The sequence below is a fragment of the Papio anubis genome, chromosome 8, assembly GCF_008728515.1.
Source record: "Papio anubis isolate 15944 chromosome 8, Panubis1.0, whole genome shotgun sequence".
NCBI classification, from domain to species: Eukaryota; Metazoa; Chordata; class Mammalia; order Primates; family Cercopithecidae; genus Papio; species Papio anubis.
This window is the reverse complement of record NC_044983.1, coordinates 30,886,127-30,913,423: the sequence shown is the minus strand read 5'-3', so window position 1 is coordinate 30,913,423 and position 27,297 is coordinate 30,886,127. Positions and strand designations below refer to the sequence as shown.

The 27,297-nt window shown below is 36.0% G+C and overlaps 1 protein-coding gene across 6 annotated transcripts in view; it reads right to left on the bottom strand.

The window, feature by feature from the left end:
* Positions 1-27,297, bottom strand: part of NRG1 (neuregulin 1) — a 219,668-nt gene that overhangs the window by 149,435 nt on the left and 42,936 nt on the right. For 5 of the 6 annotated variants that reach the window (XM_003902626.5, XM_003902625.5, XM_003902624.5 and 2 more), the window contains exons 2-5: positions 23,839-24,016; positions 14,036-14,157; positions 5,148-5,198; positions 2,848-2,898 (exon numbers count right to left, since the gene is read on the bottom strand). In XM_003902626.5, coding sequence (XP_003902675.1) covers positions 2,848-2,898; positions 5,148-5,198; positions 14,036-14,157; positions 23,839-24,016 — 402 coding nt within the window. The remainder of the gene's footprint in view (positions 1-2,847; positions 2,899-5,147; positions 5,199-14,035; positions 14,158-23,838; positions 24,017-27,297) is intronic. The other variant, XM_009212845.4, reaches the window with a different exon arrangement.

Here is a 27,297-nt window from a genome sequence, read left to right as displayed (position 1 = left end):
GGAACACCAAAAGTTAAAAAACAAAAACAGAAGCAGCCTTTGTTTCACCTATGGCTTTTCTCTTTCTCTAATACCTTATATTCAATTGGTTAGGGAATCCTGCTGGCTTGACTTTCAAACTATTACAGACTGACTATTTTTTGCTACCTCTACTGCTACCAGCCCGGGTCAGGCCACTATGCTGTCAACAAAAGGCACCTAACTGGCATCCTGGATTCTACCTTTTCTCCCAGTGAGTCATTCTTCATACAGGAGCCAGGGTGATTCCACTAAATACCAACGTCCTGACAATGGCCTACCAGGCACTACATGCTCTGGCCCCTGGGTCTGTGGCCCTCATCTCCTATATTTTATCCCTTTGTTTCTTCTACTCCAACCTCACCGGGCTTCTTATGGTTCCCCTACAGGGCACATGAGCCATGCTCTTGCCTAAGGGCCTTTACACAGGCTGTTCTTTGTCTAAATACAGTTTCTCCAATGTTTCTTTGTTTTTTGTTTGCTTGTTCATTTGATTTTCTTGAAACAGAGTCTCACTCTGTCACCCAGACTGGCGTGCAGTGGCACAATCATAGCTCACTGCAGACTCAACCTCCTGAGTTCAAGTGATCCTCCCACCTCGGCCTCCCAAGAAGGTGGGACTACAGGTGCATGCCACCAAGTTCAGCTGATTTTTCAATGTTCTATAGAGCAGAGGTCTGACTAATGTTACCCAGACTGGCCTCAAACTCTTGGGCTCAAGGAATCTGTCCGCCTTGGCCTCCCAAAATGCTAGGATTACAGGCATGAGCCACCATGCCCAGCCAGTTTCTCTAGATGTTTACAAAGTTAACCCTTCACTTCTTTCTACTTTTTGTTCAAATATCAACAATTTAATGAGACTTACCTTGATCAACCCAATAAAAATCACAAGTCTCAACTCTCCTTATCCCCTCCCCTTCTCCACGGTTTCTCATTTTTGGACTACATAGCATCTTCTAATATATCATGTAATTAGTTTATTATATTCATTGTTTATATTCTTCTAATAAAATTAAGTTCCACAAAAAGATGGATTCATGAATCAATTCAATCATATTTACTGAGAACTTACCATGACCTGGGGTGACTGATGTGTGAAAACGGCACATTGAAATATTTTAATATCATGGTACACAAAGCTTCCCTTCTTAGTGTTAAACCATTGCCAAATATCAAAAACTAATTCTGCTGAGAGTTAGGGAACAGAGTCAGATTTCATAATTATTTCTCTCTCAATGATAACGCAATGAATAGAAACGTAAACTGAGAGATTCATTTCAGTTCCCCAAAGCTCAGGAAAACCAAAAGAAGTATTTTTTTACATTCCCAAACTGCTCAGATATGCTTAAGGATAGTATCTATGGTCCCACAGAAGATAGCATGAAGGGTTCCAATTATGAGAGTTTCAATAACTTTATTCAATGAATTGCACAGGAGAGAAACTATTTCCAGACAAAATGCCAAAAAAGAAAAACCTAGTATTTGCTTCTGTAGAATAAACACTTTAAAAAAAGCTCAATATGATTCCTTAATGCTAGCTATATAAAATCCATATAATTACACTAATCTTTTTATAAGTAGAATTATAAAACAAATAGCACAAATTCACCAGCAGAAATGATCATTTTGGAGGATATGATGAGAGCCCTTGGAACATGTAGGAAACTAATTTAGCCCTTTCTAGCATTTCATTTCCTGTTTGATCTCACTAGGCTATTGCCATCAATTCAGCTAAATGAAGCTTTATGTAGTTAAAATACAGACAAAACACCATACTTCACACAACAAAATATAATTTTATACCATATAGTTACAGTTCTAGTACCACCAACCTGGAGGGAAAGGCTGTAACATCAAACAGGATTTATTTAAACAGATTGACAAAACAACTTAAATTGCCAAAAGGACACACTTTCTTTTCATGAGTTTTCCTACCCTGCTGAGAGCAAAAGGAAACTGTTTCTTCAACACACTCCCCAGATTGAAATAGAATAACTAGGAACATCTATTTATTGAAGAGCTTATCAAACTGAAAAATGCTTTAAATAAGGAGCTAAAATAAGGAAGAGAAAGACTGCAGTTATAAGTTTAATTTTCAAGGTTTGATAAACTCCCCTGTGGAGTATCGGAATTTAATACAATGATATTCTCAAATTATAAGTATCAAAAATTCTTTATGATAGTCCTTGCTAATATCTTTAAGTTCCCCTGACATAGCACAAAATCCCAGTCAATCTAACAGTTATAGAAGTCCACAAGCACAAAGCCCATTTCACATTAAACGGATGAAAACTAATCTGAGATCTTACCTAGGGACTTGCTTTCAAACATTTTCATAATTAGTTACTTGCTATCAAATTTGAATTAAGGGCATCTATATATAGTTTTCTTACTCCATCACAGCTGACTTTATATGAGAACGAAGAAGTTTTGGAACAGAGGCTCCAAACAGCTGGGTATCATGCCTCAGGCAGTTGCTGAAGGCATCCAGACAAGCTGAAAAGACACACAATGTGCTCTATTGCTTGCCAGGAATTAAGCCTCAGAACTGTGCAATTATTTTTCAATATTCAAAGTCACCAGATTACCCTAAAACTAATACATTTGTGGTATATTTTAATATTCTTATGCATACTGGGAGGACAAGATGTCTAGTTGTCCTTGAGCATATTAGGAGGCCATTTCTACTCCAAATAGCAAATACCAACTGTTGCCAAACTCAATACTCTGACCCTTAATAGGGGCAGAGGATAGACGTGAACGTGACCTTCCAAAGCAGATAGTGTCTTGGGTTAAAAACCAGTGAACAGAATATTTAAGTATACTTACATGAAGAAGTATTTGCTCCTTCTGTTGATACTGATATTCTAATGGGAGACTCTATAAAACATAAAAGTGGAATGAGGTTTTATTGAGTCATGCTGCTTGGACTCTTAAATTAGAAATTTGCCAGGCTTGGGTATCACCTAGTAAAAGAATCCTAGAACACAGTGCAACAGAGAAGCTGAAGCATTTATAAGTCAGAAGATATATGCAATACTCAAAGATCACAAAGGAATATTTCCATAGTCTAGACCCGAAGACTTTTAAAAGGGATGAAAATGGAGTCAATCCATCTGTAAGAATATCCCACACACCAAGCATTATCTGAACTCCCAAGACAGACTACTCTGAAGAGATCCACACCACAGGGTGAGATAGAAAATACTTTCTTTTAGGTGTGGTCTTGATTTTTAGAAAACATGAAACCAAAGGGAATAGCCCCCGGATTCCAAGAGAGTGAAAGCCAACTTTCATGCATGCCAAATAAATAAACAAACAAGATTGAGAGTATTTCCAGGCAACCTGGATCTGCATAAACATCCTGACCAGAAAGTGCTGAAGTCCATGCAGTCTGCTAGAGCAATAGAGTTATTACATTAGAATCAAATCAACCATGCTAATTAAATAAATCATACAATAGTTGGGGATATCTAGTAGCAAGATTTTCTTAGGTAGCAAAGATAAAAGAAGAAAAAACAGTAATTAAGTACAGAGAGAATGAAAAATATGACTCATGCAGAAAAAAGCATGGAACGGATGGGTTTTCATTAGTAAGAAATAAAGAAGTCTTAGTATCAAAGAAGGATTGAAAGTCAACAGCCAGAAAGTTAACAAGATTTAAGTCACATATTAAGAAATAATAGTTATAGTCAATTTCCCAAGACAAGTTCCATATAAATGTAAAAGCTCTTTTTTCCTAATGGCATGTACTGGAGTCACATATAATGAAATCCCTATATTACAGAAATGTGTAGATGAAAGGTGAAGAAATTCAGAATATTTGATTTCTTTTTTTTCTCTCTTTTCCCTCTTTTTTCCTTCCTTCCTTCTCTCAGAAGAGTAACAACCTCTTAGACTCCAGGATGATACCATTCCACAATACACATACACTTATATCTTAGTAATGACACATGAATATGCCCTAACTATAGCTAAAATAGTCTAGGATACAGAGATGTTTAGCTTTCATGGTTTTAAACAATGGTTTTGAAGGGAAGAGGAAACCAATGAAGGTAAGATGGAAAACGGCATGTTGATTATAGGTCATTCTACAGTTTCAACAAGGTACCAGCCATAATGAAAAACTCAATGAAGCTAAAATATTAAATGTGGAGTAACAAAAAGAATACTGAACTTGAAGTACCTTCTCTTCTACTTCCTGAGATATATGACTTAACATTTCTAATGCTTCAGTTTTCTCATCTGTAAAATGAGGAAAAATGATGTCTTGTTTCACAAGTTTATTGTGATTATCAAATGAAATGTAAGAATTTTTGTAAAAGAAAAGGCACCAGGCAAAACCAAATTACCATTGTACCTCTGGGATGAATTTCCAATCTCGGGTCTTCAAAAATTTTCTTCCAAATAAAGATTAATTTTTAAATGTTCTAAGGTTCTATTAATTATAGAATTACAAAGAATAAGAAAACGTTTAAAAAATGAAATACATAGAGGATTGATTAAATGCATAGCTTGTGAAGAAATCAATGAATTATGGTTATATATGCATTGCTAGAGTTGGGTTCTAAGTTGCTAATTATCTGCCCAGACTATGAATGCTATCGGCAAATATTATAGGCAAGTAAGAAACCAACAAAAACAAAAGACAACAGCATTTTTAAATGTCAGGCTGTAAGTCTTTTTTTTTTTTTTTTTAAGTTTAGCGATCCACAACTGATCATTACAAACCCAAAGGTCACAGATCAGATGTTGATAAATTATCCAGGAATACACTCTGAGGGGTAAAAGAGTAGAAGGCAGCTAAGAGAAGCACCTGGAAAGACATAAAAACTGAGCTTGTAACTCAGATATCTCCTTTATTTGCTTAATGTCATTAAGTTGCATCTAGATGTAGATTTCTTTCACTCATGTATGTTTCTCAGGCCTAAGTTTGAAGATGCAGCAAGAACCATCCTCCCTTAAGTAAAATCCAAAAAGACAGAACAAGGTTGAGAAAAACATTGAAGCAGAAAACAAGAGCGGCTGAGAGGTTTGGATGCAGAAGGGGTTCTGATTAGTAGAAGGAGCAGCCAGCAGTTATGGTTGTCATTCTGGTTAGTAAAATGTGCCAGGCTTATTTTCCTTACCTGAAGACATATATGCTCCTTCAGTTGAGGCTGGCATGCCAGTGATGATCTCTGAAAAAAAAAGGTGATAGGGCATTATGATATATAAGCAGGAGGCCGGGAGCAGGTACCACAGCCTGCCTTCAAACTAAAAGTAAGTATAAAGGAAGGAAGTATTGCAAGGGAGTGAGAAAAGTCCAGGCTTTAACCATACAGAGAGTGAGAAATGCAGAAAGACAGTCCAAATCGATAGTTCTCCTTTCTTAGGCAAAGAGCATAAAATCAGCTGCACTAGAATAATTAGTAAGCATTCACTGCCCCCACTTGGGTCAGTGAGGAAGAATTTATGTCAAAGAGGTAGTAGGCTTCTCAGGAAGAAAAGTCAAAATAGGGGAACTAAGAAAGTCAAAGCTATCAGATCACCCAGCTATAGTAAGAATTTTTAAGTTACGATCTTTAACAAGTACATTTTTGTTCAAAAGTAAAAGTAAGCCAAGTTTCTAATTAGGATTGGTGAAAAACATCAAATTCTGGCACTGAACTCTATTTAAAATTGCCAGTGAGAATGAAGACAGGTGCCTTATCATATGATAGATATCAGCTACCCAGGCAGTAAGTATGCAGTTCCCACCCCAAAGAAATGAAGGATGAATCCAACCTGTATACTTCTGGATACATCATTATCATTAAGATTGTGATAGTCTTATTCAAACTTTGACCTTGTTTTCTTGCTGCCTTTATGATGGAATACAGGGTAGTTACATTGTCTAATTCCATATTCAGTTCTTGTGAAAAGGGCTTCAGTTTGGCAGAATCTAACACTTTTAGCAAGGCACAGTTTTATGAGGCCTGGAAAGATGTAGAGATGCAATGATGAATATCATTCAAGTTTCATTGTGTCATAAGTCTTGCCAAATGACTTAATGGTAGTTCACATTTTCTAACTGGGACAAAAGATAAGTTGAATCTACTGTGATACTATCCACTATACAAAAAATTATGAGATCTAACTGAGAATCCTAAGCAGGTCATATACAATTTTATGTTTAAATTAATATTCTGTTAATCATGGAGTAGAAAATTTATTCCTAATATAATCATCTTTAAATACAGATATGGCCATTTAGGGTTTCCAAGATTGGACTAGTCTAGTAGATAAGTGGAATCAATTTAAGTGGCAATATTTCTTCAACCTCTGAAGTTTCTCTAGGGACAAAAGATTTTGTGGAATTGAAAGGAAAACAGTCATGTGAGACTCAGTAGCAATGTTTAAGAATAAGTGATTAGCAATATACCTTTAGTAAGACCAAATGTGTCTTTCTGCTGCAAATTAAGGGTGGATGATCCTCTCTAATCACAGATTAAGAGGGCAAACTATTCAAGGAGTAAGATTGGTTTCAATACATCAAAGTTGCCTACACTGGCTCTTATATCCACTAAAAATGGGGCTAAGTGAAAGGAATTAGTATGTAGGGGTACATCATTTTCTCAGGATTTTCTCAAGCATCAGACGAGAAACAAGATATTCCGAATTGGTAATATGAAGATATCTGTTTCTGAAGCAGCTCCAACAAGCTTTCTCGATTTGGGCTGCAGAAAATGAAATTGTTCTTCTTTGAGAAAATGTAATCTTAGAGAAACTATATTAGAGATTCAAAGTGTGTGTCCTTCTCTAGAAATATCTAGAAGGGCCATGTTTCCAAACAAAGGACCCACACTAAGAGAGATGCTTCCTTCTCTTGTCCTTCAGGATTCATCAATGACATTACAACCAGATGAAGTTGTAAACTCAAGGTGCACAACTAGAGCACCCCCAATCCCAACTCGGATATCAAGACTCTTTTCAAATTTATTTTTGACAAATTGAGTAGCTGTCCACTGTGACCTTCCAAAAAAAAAAAAAAAAAATCAGAACTTTTCTATCTCCGGCAAAAAATACCTCAGATTAGAGGAAAGGTTGACCATAATGTTTCATTTTTAAATTGAATGTTACATAAAAATACCAGAACAGGAGGTTACTACTGTAACCTCTACACAGAGACGCAGCTACACAGAGACAACTTAAAATAACCCCTCTTCCTAAAATTAGGTATTTATCTTGGAGATCTTAAAATATCTTTAATGATTATAGTTTCAAATACAAATCTTCTGAATTAATCCTGGAGGAAATACAAGCTCAAAAGTTAACCTATACTTCTACACCAAAGGAGTCTTCATTTTAAACATAATCTTGCTAGTAAGAAAGTTAATCTTTTTAATTAAAACCACTCAGCAAGCATTTTTATGTGTGCTATGGGTAGAATTTATAGATTTGGAAAACAGCCTTTTGTTAAAAGTAAATTGAAAGTAATTTTATATTACACTTACAGACTTTTAAAAAAGCATTAAATCCTGCAATCTTCATGATGTTTATTTAAGCAACATATTTTCCTATAGTAATTTGGTATATTAAATTTGTTAATTTATAAAGGACAGTCCCTTCATTAGTGCAAATTAATTAGGTTTTAGAATTATCAGAAACTGAACACAGCTGAGCAACTTATGCTGAACAGGCAAGTAAACATAAGGAACATTAGTATATTTGTAATGTTTGAATTCTTTCTTAATAAACTGGGTCTGGTCTCAGGAAAAAGTTGCATGGTCTCAAAGATATCTTCTAGAAAGAAATTTTTCTAATTATTATGAATGTAACATGTTTGCAATTTCACCATGATCATAATATACTAAATGTAATTATGTAGCAAAATACACATATACACATTGTATACAGTATATACAAACATACCTAAAATGTGTCTGTATTTCAACATTCACTTATGTGACTTTGTTTTTCTAAACTTATAGGTCACTGCTGTACATACAAAAATTTTGATCAAGTGATTTCTTTAAAAGATTTAAAAGCGGACACACTTGTTTATTAGCAGTTATAAAGATGACTTGAGGAACATCTTTGAGTACCCGAATTCTTCCTGTTCATAATGAATGCTTACTCTAAGGCAACGGAGAAATTTTGAAATTAATAAATGGTGTAGTGACAGGATGAATACCATATGTTGAAAAGACAAGTCTACCCTATTGTTTTCATGTTGTTCTCACGTATTTGCCTTCCTGGGCATCCTATATAACACAACATACATGTAGACTGTTAAACAAATTATAAAACATATTTTACATGCTTTTCAATGTAGCTGCAGGTTGTTTACCAATATCGTGAAATTTCTAACATCATTATCAATTTGGGAGAGGGGGTAAGGCTAAGCCTATTACCAATATGAGTCCATTTTTAAAAGCCGCAATTGATAATTTAATTAAATTTTATAAAAATAATATTTTTCTGCTCATCTCAAATGAAACAGCTATTTTATTGCTACAAGCCCAATTGCTCCTGTGGGAACTTGAATCTCACTCAAATAATTTTTCTTCTGATTAAAAAAGAAAACTTAGGAGAAGATATGATTGATTATATATTCTCCTATATTAATCTTTTAAAAGAAAGCATTACTTAATTAATTTGGAAACCAGTAAAGTCTATTATTCTCTTCCCTACTCCAAAGCCCAGGAGTTTTCACAAAGCTTGTTAGCTAAGAATTAATTGCTAAGTGAAAGTTTCCCTATATACAGACTGAGCCAAATAAACCACAAATACAAATGAACATATAGTGTGTAGGGTGTGTAAACATAGTGTATGTGGGCCTTTTCCTTTGTCATAGATGAATTCATAAAAGGAATTCACTCATAAGTTATCACATAGTTACTGCCTATGAAATTCTTTGTTATATGAAAACCCAACTGGTCTTTGTAAGCTTTGCATTGTCCCAGAAGTAATAAGCAGATTGCATAGGTTGATATATGTCTACTATATGATAAATTACTTTCTCTAATTCTGAACAAAGTAGGGGTTGAAAGGCATTGGAAAAGACAGAAAACACCTACATTTCTAAAATGTAGGTTGGCAAAATGCTTGACTGTATTATTTTCTAAGTGCTTGAAAATAGTAAAAGCACGGCCATTGTTAACACTCAAACATACACTGTTTCAAGGGGAATTTCCTAATTTTTTAATCATTTCATTTATATTTAGTCACTAATCCGGATAGATCTAAACAATGAGTTTCATTGCAGAAGACTTTTATGATCTAATTTTATTCTAATAATTATTATAGCTGTCTTAATGGGATTCAATATCATGCCAAACAGCAAGGTCATCTGGGGAGAAAGCAAACAGCCTCCTATGAATGTCTCCCCGAACCTCCCCATCTCTCTTATAATCTTGTATCAAAATATATTCTAAACATCTCGGAACACATAAAAAGTAACTGTGTGAGAATTTAAGTAAATCACAAGGAATCCTTTGAATAGGAAAGAATTAGGATAATTAGATTGCAGCAACCTACCAGGATCATTCATCAAGGAAACCTGTATAGAAATTCTCAAACTATAGCCATGAACTTCTTGGAAATATATAGAAAAGGTGAAAAAATGAAATTAATAAAGTGACTGATAGTTCATAGAAAATATAAATTAAAATCTCAAGGGGAGTTCTACATAATGTAATAGTTTGACAGCATGTTCTTATTTTAACAACTTTTTTTTTTTCTAGAATCCCCAATGAAACAATAAATTCTTGGCCGGGTGTGGTGGTTCACACCTGTAATCCAAGCACTTTGGGAATACAAAGTGGGCAGATCATTTGAGGTCAGGAGTTAGAGACCAGCATGGCCAACATGGCAAAACCTTGTCTCTACAAAAAATACGAAAATTAGCTGGGGTGTGGTGGTGGGTATCTAGAATCCCAGCTACTCAAGAGGCTGAGGCAGGAGAACTGCTTGAACCCAGGAGGTGGAGGTTGTAGTGAGCCGAGATCCTGCCACTGCACTCCAGCCTGGATGACACAGCAAAACACCGTTTATTAAAAAAAAAAAAAAAAGGTGGGGGGGAAGAGAGGGAAGGGAAGGGGAAGGGCAGGGGAAGGGGAAGGGGAAGGGGAAGGGGAAGGGAAAGGGGAAGGGAAGGGAAGGGAAGGGAAGGGAAGGGAAGGGAAGGAAAAGGAATTCTTGAGAATTCCACTCTCTGTCAGCCCAAGTCAATGGTAAATATCTATATTTAGGAAGACATGATTCAGTGGTGTGGCAATTTATAACCCCAGTAGAAAGTGCCCTTTTTGTCTCTGAAAAAGTGTTTCTGTGCAACCTCTGCCCTGATTCCTAGGAAGACAGGAATGAGACAACACAAAGGCAGTACATCTAAGCCCTGGAGAGCTCAGAACCCAAATGAAGCTTCTTTGATAACCAAGCATTGAACAGAATATAGCAAATTCATAGATAGCAGTGGAAGAGGATAAGGGATCAAGATGATTACATATTTTCCTTCTGGATGCACTATAACTAGGACTCTAAGGTGCAGAGCAAAAAGGGTATCTCCTCCAAGGTAGAGGAAACTGGTCTTGTCAATCATGGTGCCAAGCCACAGGCCCAGGTGAGCTGCATGCTCCATCCCCAGCGTTTAAAGAGAGGAGCTTCTGGGCCGCTATGTTTCCGGCTTCACCCTCCCTAGTTGAGGTAGCAGTGGACATATGACCACACAGCAGATAATTTGTAAGTTCTCTAGGTCTTTTAATGAATATGGAACAATCAGCTCTGCTAATAGGATTCTTGGTCTGGGGAATTTCACTGGGGAACCAAGGAAACAATCATACAATAGAGGTTAAAGCTGAAAGAATGCCTGAAAGTGTCATGAAGAATATGGCTCCGTGGGGGCAAGAAACAGATCAAAGTCTGGAATTATAAAGGGGCAGAGTTTGAAAGTAGGAGAGGTGAGAAGATGTGGGAAAGAGTACAAAAGTTAAAAAAGTATCAGAAGCATATTAAAGTTAGAAACACCAGAGAGAAAAACCACAAACTCGCATTGCTTAAATTCCCAGAGATGCCCAGCATACAATTCCATCTCCTTGAGGCTGAGTTATAATGAAGTTCTAGTTCTTCGCCATAGAATCCCTCACTCCTTAGGCCTCATACCATTCCTTCAACTTCTGTTCTTTATAAGCAAAAGAATTTCACTTAAACATTTGCAAACATATAGTCAGATACAGAGTAAGGCTGGGCACAGCGGCTCACACCTGTAATCCCAGCACTTTGGGAGTTCAAAGTGGGTGGACTTACTGATCTCAGGGGTTCCACAGTGGGCAAAACAGCTGAACTCAGGAGTTCCAGAGTGGACAACATAGCAACACTCCATCTCAAAAAAAAAAAAAAAATTTTTTTTTTTTTTTAAATTAGCTAGGTGTGATGGCATGCACCTGTACTCCTAGCTACTCAGTGGGCTGAGGTGGGAGGATCCTTTGAGTCCAGGAGGCAGAGGTTGCAGTGAGCCAAGATCATACCACTGTACCCTAGCCTGGGTGACCGAGTGAAACCCTGTCTCAAAAAATGAAAAACAAAACACACACAGAAAACATTTCAGATACAGATGGAACTGCACTGTGGTAGAAATAAAGAAAAAAAAAACCAAAACCTGGGTTCATAACTCCTTTTGCTGCTAAATATCTCTGTGATCCTGAATAAGTCTGTTTTCTATGCTAACTCTTTTATTCTTTTTTAATACAATGAAGGGGTTGGCAAAGGATGATCTATTCCTAACATTCCAAGAAGAGAATAAAAACAAGGCCAACTTGCATCACAATTGAGATTCTTCATTCTCCTTCTTCAGAGGCTTTAATTACATAAGTCCATAGGAACCTATTTCTGAAAGAATTTTTGTTGGTTGTTTAACAATGACTCACTTAAAATATTCCATAAATTTCTCTTTATTCTTGCGAGGTAAAGAGGACTCATTATCAAAAACACTTCGAGTTTCATTTCTCTACCCTATAATTGGTCAACACTATATATTCAAGTTTGATCACTAGACCAAGACTTGAGTGAATTAATGTGGGAAAAAAGGAATTAGTTGTTTTTCCTATGTAAGAAATGTAAAAAGCCATATTATCAAACTTTCCGTACCCCCAAATTAATAAAAAAGGAACTCTATGGGTTTTTGCCAGGAATAACAGAGTAAAAACTAATTCATTGCTTAATCCTGTAAATCAGAAACCATGGAATAATCAACATAATACTTCTGTAGACACTCAGTGAGACTATGACACTAGCTTTAATTTTATTTTCCTGGGACTTTGTGGTATAGCTACACAAATGAAATCCAAGTGTCAAAAATCACAATTGAATAGCATTAACCATGAGGCGACACACTGAACCAAGCCAGTGACAAACCCAGGAGAACAAGCTTCAAACAATGGTTATAGTAGAAAGTAAAAAATAGCCCATTAAAATTAATTTTTTAATGTGTGCTTCATCCTACAGAATTCCACGTGGGTTAAAGTAATATTAGCAAACTACTATTGCTTAACCTGCCCTGGTTGAAAAATAAAGTGATGCTATATTTACTCATATAAATTTTAAATGGTTTTACATTTTAAACTGTAATAAACAGGACTCCTAATGGAAACTCCTTTTCCCTGCTCTCTTTTACTCTCTATGGAGGGAGATATTTAAAATGAAAGTGATAAACTTTGATTACTCTGCGATGGAACAGATCCTTGAGAAGTCCAGAGAGGATGAGGCATTAACCTGAATTTTCCCAGCCCTGTTTCTTATTTTTATCTCCCTTCTCCCTTTCTTAGTATGTTACAGAAGAATCAAGTGGCAAAAACTACATCAGCCTCCCATACAATTAACCCTTAAAATTACTTTTACTCTAACTGTGCTGACCTGGCATTTTTACCCTATCACTTTAAGAGCGCTTGCCCTTGAAATGCAGAATCTTTCTCATCTCCTACCGAGAAGCCACGCAATTAGGCTTGGTTTTATAACAGATGACAAATTTTGTAAAGGCAATAGTTAAGTGCCATAATTCAAAAAAGAAAGAAAGAAAGAGAGAAAGAGAGAAAGAAAGAGAACGAGAGAAAGAGAGAGAGAGAGGGAGGAGCACCAAAGACTTTAAAATAGCATTTGATTATGCTAAAAGATTTAAAGAAGCATTGCTAGGTCATCATCATCATCAGCTCCTATAGATGATTCCATCAAATCATGGAGTATTAGGCTAGTACAAAACAGAAAGCCATCAGCTGTGGTTCCTTTACTTTCCTGGAATAACTCAGAGAAGTTGTCAGAGGTAGATTGTACTTCTTACCTCTAAGTCATTCATTTGTTTAAGAAGGATTGCCTGGTACTATTCTGAAGAAAGCTGAAAATGAAGCCTCTTCATAGTAGGAAATTTATTGCCTCTAAAATGGTCCTAATTTCAAAATTAATAGGCCTAAAAAAAGTTAATGGCCTAACTTTCTACTACCTAGAGCCAGATGTAATGGGAATAAATTGCCAGAATTGAGTCAGGACTGTATTCTGCACACACACAGAATATATGCATATTATATATGCATGTGTGTATATATTATATATGTATATGTATATACATACTATGCATATATTATATATGTACATATATAATATGCATATATTCTGTGCATGTGCATATATACATATTGTGTATATATATCCTGTATATATATATGACTGTATTCTGTTGTTCAGAGAGCCAAAGAATTGACTGCCCTCCCTGATCAACTTAAAAAAATTGTATAACCTCTATCTTTTAGCAATCCAACCTATCTCTGCCATTCATGGCCTTATTCAAATCCTTTTGTAAAAAATATATGTAGAGTTAAGGTCTATATAATCTCATGGAGTACAGAAGTTTATGAAAGACATACAAGATCCTTGAAACACCTGGTTTTCTTTATTTGTTTTTAATTTGTTCACAACGAGACTTAACACACCAATCTATTATGAGTCTTACCACGTGTCTTGATTACTCTTCTTACAGATTTAGGAACAGTATACCGTAGGTATCTCTTACCGTTTGAATCCACGATGGTGATATTGGCAGAGGCACTGTCATTTCCTAATTTGCTGATCACTTTGCACATATACTCTCCAGAATCAGCCAGTGATGCTTTGCTAATGCGAAGCTCTGACTTCCTATAAGATCAGGACCAAAGTGGTGTCAGTATATATCACAGAAATCCAGTAAATATAAATATATACTTTTTTGTGCTTTCAGAGTTCTCAAACTGCCTCTCCCCACCTTACACATATGTTAAAATACAACTTCCATTACATTGATCTGACCACATGATTTTACCTAGAGTAAAAGTAAGATGCATCTATTAAGTTATACCATGGATATCATCTTAATTTTATCACCTAAATCAGTAGTTTAAAGGAAGTCCTGTAGTTTTTCTTTTTACTCCCTTATCATCACCAATAACTGTGTAATACCTTAGATTTTTAAACCTAATTGATAAATTTTCTTAGTTTTCTATATCCAAATGCCATCAGCCACTAGGGTTTAGGAAGAGGAAAATGTATACAGTCATTTCCTACAAGTCTGTTAAGGACACTTACTGAAGGTTAGAATAGATAAAAAATACTGTGTGCTCTTCTTCTCAGTAGAGTAATATCAAGAATAATGTTAATTTTGAATGAAGAGGATTTATCAATTCCAAAAGGAAGGGAATTTTTCTTTTCTTAAGATTCTCATTGCTGGGAGCATAGTACCACATGAAAGATCCTTAATACTGGAATAAATATTTGGGCAACCGTTATCACACAGTTTTATAAAACTCTGAATATTACATCAACATTCACTTTTTTTTTTTTTTTTTTTAAATACGGGCAGCATTGTGATCTGCTGTGTCTGTGTTTTACTGTTGCACATAACCTATAATTTAAGCAGTCTCCGAGATATAAGAACTCAGAACAGCAGGGATGGGCTCAGAGCTTACTGAAGTCTTTCTAAAGAATTGTTCTAAAGCCTGGTGTGGTGGCATGCCCCTGGAATCCCGGCTACTTGGGAGGCTGAGGTGAGAGAATCACTTGGGCCCAGGAATTCAAGGTTGTAGTGTACCATGATCATGCCGGTGAATACTCACTGCACTCCAGACTGGGCAGCATGATGAGACCCTATCTGCAAAAAAGTAACAACAATCCTTCTATGCCCTAGCCTGGTAACTGTGATTTCCTGGGCTCTTATGGGGATAACGACAAGGGAGAAAACAAGGGAGGAAGAAATGACAGCAATCCTTCTGGTTGCAAAGCTGCCACGTTATACTTTGCTAGTTTTCTGGTGAATTTTCTGATCTTGTCACACAATGTTAACTGAGTAAAACCAATTGTTCCAAATATAATTCCTACTAGTCTCCTCCAGTCTACCTGATTGAACCACCCAAAGTTCCACATGTAGGCCCCCTGATTTTCCACCTCTGTGCTTTTGCTGTGTCATTTCTTCTTCCTACAATGGGGATCCTGCATTCCTATGCATCAAAATCTCAGCTAGACCTTCCAGGGCCATGTCAGGTGCCAAATGCTTCACCAAGCCTCTCCTGGTCATGTAGCTGGAGCTGTTCTCATGTGCCTAAATTCTGATAGCCCTGAGTACGTCTCTCATGAGAGTTCCTTCAGTATGTCTCATCTCTCGACCTAGAACATACACTTTGGAGGCGGGAGTTATAATGTCAACTTCTTGCTAGTCTCATGGAGCATACATCAGGCTATGCTTTGTCCTCAGACATTATTGGATAAATGTGTTCATGAATGAAGAAAATATTTGGATGTTTGATTAAGTAAATATTATGTTCTTGCTGAGTAAGCAGAACCTAATATTCCTATGGCTGGTTGGAGGAAAGGAAAAGGCCATAATGAGAGGGCACAGACCATCAGAGGTGGTCCAGACCAGGAACAGTGATGGTCAAACCAATATCGGGCCTGAAAAATTAACTTTGCGGCCGAGAGCAGTGGCTCATGCCTACAATCCCAGCACTTTGGGAGGTTGAGGTAGGCAGATCAGGAGGTCAGGAGTTCGAGACCAGCCTGGCCAACACAGTGAAACCCTATCTCTACTAAAAATACAAAAATTAGCCGCGTGTGGTGGCACGCATCTGTAGTCCAAGCTACACAGGAGGCTGAGGTGGGAGAATTATTTGAACTCGGGAGGCAGAGGTTGCAGTGAGCCGAGATCACACCATTGCACTCCAGCCTGAGTGACAGAGTGAGACTTGGTCTAAAAATTAAAAAAAAAAGGTAACTTCGCCAGTCATGACTCAATGATGTCAACAGGTAAACCTGAGGTAACAAAGCAATGTGTTCCACATTCAAATAAATTTGGAAAATATTAGGTGAAATAAAGACAGGCTTTTCATTATCTTTATTCTCACAGGATTTCTCAGGGTCTTGAATATGCTGATGTACTGTGACTCCCTGAAAGGGGATATATTATTTATTTTCTCTCAAACTTCATTGACCATGGAATCCTTTTCATTCACAAGGTGTATCTGTTAATATTTTCTGAAAATAATGGTCCACAGAAAAAAGTTGACAAAAAGCGGACATAATTTAACAGTTTTATCTATCTATAGAATGGGGACACCACCAAGGGCCATTTAAAGAATATTCACACATTAACCAGAGACATTATTCATAGGAAAGTTTCCCCGAAGTATATCCCTATAAGCCATAATGGGCCATTTTGATGACAAATATCTTTGCAAATAGATATGTCTTAACAATAAAATATGACAACTTTTAAAATCATCAAAATAAACCAATATTAGAATATCACCCAATGTCAGGTTGCATTAACTTTTAGGCTGAATTTTGGAGTATTCACATATCATATGATTTTTAAAATGGATTGTCAGCTATTTATCTATTTTGTTCATACATGACAAGTTTCCTTCATGATGGGTATCTTTGAAAAATAGTGCGAAAAAACTGGATGAGTACAGTAAGATTTTCCAGCCCAACATTTAGCATAGTTTACTGGAAGAATTTTCATGTATAACCATGAAACCACTAGCAATAATAGAAAAATTATGAACAATATCAGGGTGGGGCATTAATATCTTGATTTTTCAATGCCACAGAAAGAGTAAATTTCTAAAGTAAGAAAACAGTAGCTTTTCTTAAGTCCCCAAATTCTGAGATGAGATTACAACAACATCCCAAGAATGTTCAACTCCAAGATTATTACAACACCCTCAAGAACAGCCCTTCTTTCCTATTTAAACAGATCTAGGAACAATCCTGTTTGTATGTAAAGACTCCTTTCCTGACCCAATGCAATTAACATTTTAACTATTGAACTAGATGGAACTATAAGAAACATGGTAATCATATTTACAGTTAACATAATCTTAAAGGGATAAGTCTTAAAATCAAACTTCTCCTAATAGGCCTTGGCATTGTTTCCTGGAATACTATTCCTAGTAATGTAATCAAATGTTAGGCTTTAAAAGAAAGAAGATTTAAAAAAATGGTTCTATGCTAAAATAAATGTTGCATTAAAAAAATGTTAAAGAGGTCTCTTTACAACAATGCATCTCGGTAGTTTTTTGCAAATCTGTACTGTGAATTTCTAAGGCAGGTATGACATGTGGCCATGGAATCTTCTCTGTGGAGAACACCCTTGGGAATCCTAGGACAGATCATCAATGGGCGAAGACTAAGATTCAATTTGATTGAGATAAGCATCACAAGTGCATTCACGTTCGAAAATTGGTGACATAAATACAAGAGGAGATATCCCTCGACTACAATATATGCAGAAATAAGGATTTCTAATTAGCCACATGCTTTATTATTAACCCATTTTTAAAACTCTTTTCAAAAAGAAAGAAGAACAAAAAAACCTTAGGTACTCTTTAGCCAAATTAATATTAAAGCAGAGCATCAATCAAATTGGATAAAAGCCCCAATACATTCCTCATTGGCTGGATCATATCTAGAATGTTCAATTATACTTTAGATACACTTTGGAATGATATTTGATGGGGAAAAAAAACCGTAATTAAAGGACGTTAGAAGAGGGTGATCAGAATTGAATAGGGCCTAGAAATCTTATCACTAGAGAGGATTATGTTAAAGAAACAGAGGTCCCACTGGCAGACAACTATGAATGAAATATAAGTAGCTATTTAAATATATTTCCTGGACGCATATGGAAAAGGAAATTATTTGGGATTGCTAAATCTTACAGGAAAACTAAGTCTTACAGGAAAAAGGAAACATGTTTTGAATGATATTACATAGACTAACTTTTCTGAGCATTCAAAAATGTACAGGGTGTCTTGTGAAAGAGTTAGGTTTTCTCTTTGGAAAGATTCAAGTCTGGATAGCCACCTGCCAAGCACATTCTTACAAGAATATCTCTGTGCAGAGAAAGATTAAATTAGATCAGTGGTTTCAACTATTTTTTACAACAAAATCCTGTTTTAAAATGAAAGCTTAAATCAGAACCTCATATTCAAAAATATCACACAGAAAGTGTTCCAGGTCAGAGGGCCTGGTAATCCTTTTTGCAATTCAATAGCAATTTAGCACTCTACAGGGACATCATTGGAAAACCACTGACCTAAAGGAGCATAAAGACCCCTCTGAATTCTAATGATACATGTAACTATGGGATTTGTCCAGCCTTGTGTCCTAGAGTAGGGACAGAATGTAGTAAGGGTGTAGAATGAGCCAAATCTTCCTTGAAAATTATATGTTGCAAAAAGATTTGGCGCTTTGATAAGTATGGCTACAACAGTCTTCTTTTTCTCTTTTCTGTAAGATACCATATACTGTCTACAAGAAGGAAATTAACTTGGAAAGACTACCTGATTCCCTTATAGTTATAAATATAACTTTTTGCTCTTTAATTGATGAGTTTTCTGTGGATCTGGAGGAAGGTTGGTGTTTCCATGGATTTTTATTTTCTAAAAATATTAAATGAGTTAATTCGTGGAAAGTGTTTAAAACAGTTTTTGCAATATAGTGACTTCCTAACAAGTGTTAGCTATTATTATAGTAATTACATCCTATATTCCTGAAATATTTGGATTTTCATAACCATACATTACTTTTAGAATGAGAAAAAACAGTACAGTGTAAAAATAAATTAATGAGAAGTAATTTGAAGATAAAAAATTCTGAATATTAATTTCCTTTTCATTTTTTTAATATCAGAAAGCACACTGTGTTTTTTAGTGAGTGCTCACTTACAAGGTGAATTCAAGGTTTCATTAGCTATTACTTAGTTTAGTTTTATTTTAGCTTGATTCTTCTACCATAGTTACAGGCTAAGGAAACTTAATTACACATAGGGAAGAACTCTTCTGTTTATACAGTTTTGGTTCCCTGACCCCTAAGAAATTATACAGACAGTGTTTGTGTGTGTGTGTGTGTCCAACACTGCTTCAGATAGTGTAAAACTGATCATCGTGAAAAGGACAAAGAAGTGAAAGAGGAAATTATGATTTTTTTTTTTTTTTTTTTTAAGTATAGAGACGGGGTCTTGCTTTGTTTCCCAGGCTGGTCTTAAACTCCTGCACTCAAGAGATCCTCAATAGCTGGGATAGTAGGTATACACCACTGTGCTTGGCTAAAAGAGGGGCTTCTTAAACAACAGAACCAGTCACTGTACCACGTGCCTCACATAAACCATATAGAATGCCACTGAGTCCCATTTTCTACATGAGAACATTGAGATTTCATTATATATAAAGTTCAAGTGATCTAATAGAGTTGCTAAGATGAGAAAAAAATGCACATAAACTTTTTCCATTATAAAGTCAAAAAAGGCAACCATTAAAAATAGAAGAAATAATTTGTAATACTTTTTCAATGTGAATAAAACAATGAGAGCCAATTTTAAACAAAATTAAAATATGTAAGAGCTGAGGCAAAATTAAGGGTATCCAAAAGTGTGTGAAACATACAAATAATAGAAAGTCAGCCTTTAATAAAGCTAAGAAAGAATAGGTATTTAAATGAGGTCAATCTGACAGTCCTCACATATGAATCTGTCACACGCCAAGCTTTTTAACCAGTTTTCTTGATTGAAATCATCCACCAGTCAAAGAAAACAAGAACAAAGAGATAAGCAGACATATAACACGAGGGCAGTTTCCATTTCTTTTAATTGGCCCCACACGTGGGTTAGCGAAAGAAAACAAAGGCTCAGATAGGAATTCAAAAATCATACGAAGAACACATAGGAATGTAGTTTTTAGTAGGACCATGAGCAAAAGAAGGGTAAGATTTTACAAAATAATAGAAGTTGCATATTGCTGTGAAATTGTTGCATTAAACACCAAGGGATTAAAAGGATATTTTGGCTGCTGCTATGCACAATCTAGATTATAAAAAGTGTGAAAAAGAAGTCAAGACTAAGGATTGGAAAAGAGTCAATGCATTTAAATAAAGAGAATCCCAGAAAAATCTTACACTTCAAACTAAACTTCACCTCTGCTTGGTTGATCATAGCCTAAGAAAAAGTTTAAGTCAAAATAACCAACTAACCACTGCAGAATACTAATAGTCTGAATATCTTAGTAATTAAAACTCATTAATAGTAATATATAAATGAATCTGTAAAATAAGAATCTTTTAATTAAAGCCATTATCCTAAGCATGCCAGAGCCCTATGTTCTGACTTCTGACTTTATGTAGCAAAATCACAAATATCTGCTGGAAAAACACAAGAGTTAGAGTCAAGTTTAACTATTCATTACCACTATGATCTACAGGAAGAAACTTAGCTTCCTTCATTTTCAGGATATTAATGTTTTAAATGGGTATAACAATAATTATATTCATTCTACTTATATTTACAGGATAAACTGAAATAATAGAACACCTTGCAAATGTTAATTAAATTTAGATTCAGCTGGATCCTTTAATCTTAAAAAAACCTGACAATGCTTTTTTTTAATAAAAAGACGCAATTTTAGATATGACAAAATACCCAATTCTAAAAATTGAAAAGCTGATTATCAAATAGCTGTCCACTCTATACAAAGCATGTCTTTTTAGATCAAATATGTTAACTGTTTTGCTGCAAATGATTTATAGTTGCATCACTTCAATACATTTTTCACCATTTAATTCTTTCCAGCAAGACTATTGTTTAAAAGAAGTAATTTCTGACTATTGCCCTTTCTGGTATTATGGGATTTTATTAATATGTAGACAGTGCTCTTAGCTGTCTGGACCTATGAAGCCAATATGAAAATGCTTTTCTGAATACTAATGATACTTTTATATGTCATTGAAGCCATGTAACAAATTACCTCTTTAAGTATACATGTACCTTTTCTAAAGCCTATTCATTCTAGTCAGTTCACTTTTTTAAAGAATTCATTTTCTCATCTTATCTACCGAAATTTCATTTGCTTCTCTCCAGGTAGCATCAGATTGAATATTTGCAGTGTGAGATGCTTTCTTCTAGATGAACTTCTCCTCCCTCCCTTCCTCCTCCCCTGCTCTAGCAGTGTTGTAACACATGATTTCCAGAATTCGCATGTTTTATATAAGACTGAACTAGATAATCTCTATACAGTCTTATGACCCCCGCCCCTGGGTACAGAGATTACAATACCCTATACCTCTTTAATTTCTCCACAGTCCTACCATAAAACCTTTCATGGCACTTAAATGTTACTGGTATCCTTTGACAGCCACGTAGAAATAAATGAGACATTACCCTGCATGTAGAGATAACTTCATTTCTTACTAACTTGTTGGATGAAAAGTAAACACCAAAATCGATTCCATCCAAAATCTAGGAGTATTTTTGTCCTGTTAAACTTCTTTATAAGAATCATACTTATCTTTTCAATTCATTCATTGTATTTCCTACTCCCCTCATGCACATATGCTGTTAAATATGAAGGTTCTCCAGTTTTAAGAAAGGAACCCAAGAAACAGATTTGTACCAAATCTATTTAATCTATATAGCAAAATCACAAGTATCTGTTGAAAAGGCATGAGACTTAGAGTCAGACCTATTTCAAATCTAAGTTTAACCATTCATTACCACTATGATCTACAGGAAGAAACTTAACTTAACTTAACTTCTTTCTCAGTATATTACATTTTTTAATGGGTATAACAATAATGAACTCAGTTCTCACTGAGTCTCTTACTAGTTATATGACTTGAGGCAAAGCAGAACACTTTTTTGATGCTCAATTTCCTAATCTGCAAAGTAAGATAGTTGCCATGTGCTGTTGAACTGCTACATATTGGAATAATGTAAAAAAATAAGTAATATTAGGTATAAAAATGCCATATCTCTTTACAATATTACATTTTGTATCTTTGAAGTACCACCTGCTGCAGAAAGTGATACAATACACTTTATTATACTTCCAAAGCAACAGATCTATCTGACATGATCAATAACTAGAGTCAACATGTAGTTAATAAAGTAAGTATATAGCTTATAAAACCATAGAAACTAGAAAAAAAAACCTAATTACAGTCATCAGAGCAAACAAACACTTTGATAAGATTAAATTTAATTCTCACTGTAATCACTTTGCTCATGAATGTGTAACAATTTTCTGGCTAATGTCCTATAAAATCAAAGCATAGGAGAATGTTCTGTTGCTTCTGTTACCATACTTGGGGGTTCACTGTGACATGTGAGTGCAGAAAATGTCATCTTTGAGTTTGGAACCACTATTATACATGTCACATTGATTAAAAGACTCTTTAGAAGCAGAAATCCAACTGACTTATCTCTTCTCTGATTTCAAAATGTAGTTTGATAGAAGAAATGATTCTTAAGTAAGGAAGTAAATAAGAATGAAGAGTGTAGGTATGATATAACAGAGCATCATTTTAGAGTAGATCCAGAATGCATCCACCAAGATGTTGCAGGAATCACATGAAGCCCTGTCAAATATGGACCCCCTCAGGGAGAATAGGAACATTTAAAATTCTTCCTACTTAAGATTACCTGATTTTAAAATCTGCTAGAGTGACAATGTGCTTTATCAGCAGTGTCAGTTAAAAATTCTTATTAGATATAATTATATCATTAACCCCATGTTAAAAAATAGTCTGAATTCAACTGGTTACATTCCAATTCTTTCTATAAATCTAAGTGTTTACTGAGCTTTATAATGAAGTTGTGATTTTAGCTGTGTAAGGCACTGGTACTCTACATTATTATATGCATTTGTCTTATTTTAAAGAAATTGTTTTTTTTTTTTCTTTTTTCTTTTTTTTTGAGACGGAGTCTTGCTCTGTTGCCCAGGTTAGAGTGCGGTGGCATGCTCTTGGCTCACCGCAACATCTGCCTCCCGGGTTCAAGTGATTCTCCTGCCTCAGCCTCCCAAGTAGCTGGGATTACAGGCACCCACCACGTCCGGCTACTTTTTGTGTTTTTCGTAGAGATGGGGTTTCACCATGTTGGCCAGGCTGGTCTCCAACTCCTGACCTCAGGTGATCTGCCCTCCTCGGCCTCCCAAAGTGTTGGGATTGGAGGCATGAGCCACTGTGCCTGGCCAAGAAATTGAATTTTAGGATCTATTACTATGACAGCATCTGCCACTAATGCACTCTTCCTTCTTCCCTTCCATCTCTTCTTACTTCCTATAGCTCTTTCTCCATCCATCCTTTCTTTTCTTTATCAACAAGCTGTAAGAACCAGAAACTCTGAATTCTTGCCTATGTGATAAGATGATTTTTTGTCATTATATAATGAAACAGCTTTTCACTTATTATCTATCGTGTTTCTGATAGTAAGCTCACTTATTAGGGCCTAAATAACGTTTATATGTTATATTACTTTATTGCTGGGGCAGTCTCTACTATTTTATGGATTATACTTACCCTGGCTTTTTTTGTATCTTGATGTTTTGTGGTTTGTTTTTTCGATTCAATTCATTCCCATTCTTGAACCACTTGAATCTGAGAGAGGAGTATTCAGAACTGGTTTCACATCGAAGGACTAGTTTGGAACCTGCAGCTGACTCCTGGCTTTTCATCTCTTTCAATCGGGGAGGCAAGGCTAAAATAAGAGAAGGAAAAAACAATTCTGATCACCAGGCAATCTTTCAAAGAGAAACATTTAATTTTGAGTTATCCTGATCAAGGCACCATTCCAAAGGTTTTATTAACAGAGAGAAAAACAATCTCAAAATGGATGAGTGAAAATGGATCTCATGTTGGAGAAAAGTAAAATGCCCAAATAAAATATACTCAGAAGAAAAGAGAACCTAGATTAGAAAATTATTCCTTAAAAAAATTCTAGATAGTTACTTATTCAAGCTTATATTCTCTGATGCCATTAAGAATCCTGAACATTGGTAATTTCAAATAACCAAAAGCCTGTGTTAAAGGAGCATATGTAGGCCGGGCACGATGGCTCACACCTGTAATCCCCCAACTTCGGGAGGCTGAGACAGGAGGATCACTTGAGCTCAGAGGTTGGAGACTAGTTTGGGCAAGTGGTGAAACCCCATCTCTATGAAAATACAAAAATTAGCGCGGCATGTGGCATGTACCTGTAGTCCCAGCTACCTGGGAGGCTGAGGTGGGAGGACCACCTGAGCCCAGGAAGTCAATGCTGCAGTGAGCTATGATCCCACCACTGCACTTCAGCCTGAGCAACGGAGTAAGATTCTGTTTCAAAAAAAAAAAATTAAAAAAAATAAAAATAAAAGGAGAATATGTAACCGGGCCATTATTTTTAAAGCGTGTTCACATCCCAAATCACAGTGTATCACAGTTCTGTGAATAGGCGCAGGAAGCATCACATCCATTTTTAAAATCGGGAAGTTTAATTTCACAGATAAGTAAGTGGCTGACTTTATCCATGGTTACAAAGTTTGTGGGTACTCAGAGCTAGGGCTCATTTCACTATCCTGTCATCAGAGAGGACCAAAGAACACAGAAAACCCCTCAATCTTAACAATGGCCCCTTTCTTCAAGACAGAAGTTCTCTGATGCTACCACTCTTTGACTGGACCTACACAGTTGCTATCCCAAACACAATGAATGGACCATTCCAGATGACCACTACTCACATCAGATTCTCTCTTTGATCGGATTTAGTGCACGTAAATAGTCTCAACAGAGACTGTGAGTACTTAAATGATGCATTAACTTGGAGAATACATTAAACACCTACATACCATTCTTATTTTAAGCAAGACAGCTTAAAAATATCTACTGAAATACTTACAGATAAAATGTTATAATATCTGAGATTTGCTTCAAGATAATATGGTGGTGGGGAATGCATAGGCAGAAAGTTGAAAAACAATTACCAAGAACCCGATAACTGTGGAAGCGGGTAATACGGACATGTGGTGGTGTGTTATGCAATTCCATATAGTATGTCTAATTCTGTTTATCACAGCCATTTGTTAAAAGCATAGATGAATAAATTTTCCTCTGCACACATAATTTCACTTAATAAGTATCAAACATCACAGAACCCGAGAATTCAACAACTCTCAGTTTCCTCAGAGTCTCAGAAAAGCCAGCTACAAAATCTACTTCTGCTCCAGTTCAGGAATGTTAAACAGGAACTCCCAGAAAACAAACCCAGGCAAATGAGTCTGCACCTCCCTGATTCAGTACCTACTTATTCACTGGGTAAGGGGCTCAAGACTCCAAGGACAGTAATCAGGGTCACCTAACCATGAACAGGAAATGGAGTACCTTTCCTACTCAGGGAACTCTATTTGTTTTTCTACGATTCTGCCCTTGCCAAGTAAATCCAAAAAATGTCAAGAATGAACACATGAAGTTTCCAATACATTTCAGAAAAAAATCATCTGAACACTGTGATTTCTTAGCAGTACCCCTACAGTTACATATCCCCCTTTTTATTTATTTGGTGGCTGGGAGATGAGGTAGAGAAGCAGGCATTTAATGTAGCGGAAACACTGACAAATTAGAAAACTTATTTTAGCTGTTCTTAGCCCCTGATACCTGATGATTTTGTCTAGTTCTTTTTTTTTTTTTTTTTTTTGACAGCTTGAAAATATTTTTTTCTGAAAAGCTTTCATAGAAGTCTTTTTAAAATGTGGTTCATGAATCTCTGTTTTGCAGGTTTTTAAAAACAGACTAAATTCTCATGTATCTGAAGTAGTGTCTACATATTTCTGTTAACTCCTTAAGATCATTTTTAACTTTGTGAGCCTGGTGATGGGATTGATTGATTGATTGATTGATTGATTGATTGAGACAGGGTCTTGCTCGGTTGCACAGGCTGGAGTGCAGTGGCATGATCATGGCTCACTGCAACCTCTACCTATTGGGCTCAAGCGACCCTCCCACCTCAGCCCCCTGAGTAACTGGAACCAGAAGTGCATGCCACTATGACTGGCTGATTGTTGTATTTTTTGTAGAGACAGAGTTTTGCCATGTTAGCCAGGCTGGTCTCCACATCCTGGGCTCAAACAATTCGCCTGCCTTGGCCTCCCAGAATGTTGGGATTACAGGTGTGAGCCAAAGGCCTGGTGAAGGGTTTTAAAGAAACAAATCTGCTGGTGCTAAATGACACCAAAAAAACTGGTTTACATATATTAAGAAAAATACATTGCCTCATTAATTTATGTATGAACTGAAATAACTAGTTTGAATTCTTCACCCCTCTTAATTTTACATTTAACTTGGGAACACACCAGAACTTCCAAGGTTTATTCCCTTGCCTCTAAGCAAAATGCCTTATACATGAATCTTCTTGTCTCTGCTGCCCCTGAGACAGCAAGACCAATGCCCCTCTCTTCCTCTTCCTTCTCAGCCTACTCAACATGAAGAGGACAAGGATGAAGACCTTTATAATGATCCACTTTCACCTGGTGAATAGTAAATATATTTTCTCTTCCTTGTAATATTTTCTTCATGTTATTGTATTATAATAATACCATATATAACACATATAAGATAAAAATATTTATTAATCAACTGTTTGTGTTATCGATAAGACTTCCAGTCAACAGTAGGCTATTAGTAGTTAAGTTTGCGGGGGTCAAAAGTTACACTTAAATTTTTGACCACACAGGGGATTGGCACCCCTAACGCCTGCATTGTCTGAGTGTCAACTGTACTTCAGATACCTTCTCTTTAAGGACCATGTTCCCCACTTACCACTCCATATATTTGCTTATCAATATAGTCTGAACATAAATCCATGGAGACTTTGTTTTCTTCCACTTTGATAAACATTTTATCACAAAATCAGTTTGTCTCTCTCTTTCCCTCTTTTCTCTCATTCCCTCTTTTCTTTTCTCTCTTTAGCTCATCTCTCCTTCCTCTTCACCTTCTGTTTTCATTAGT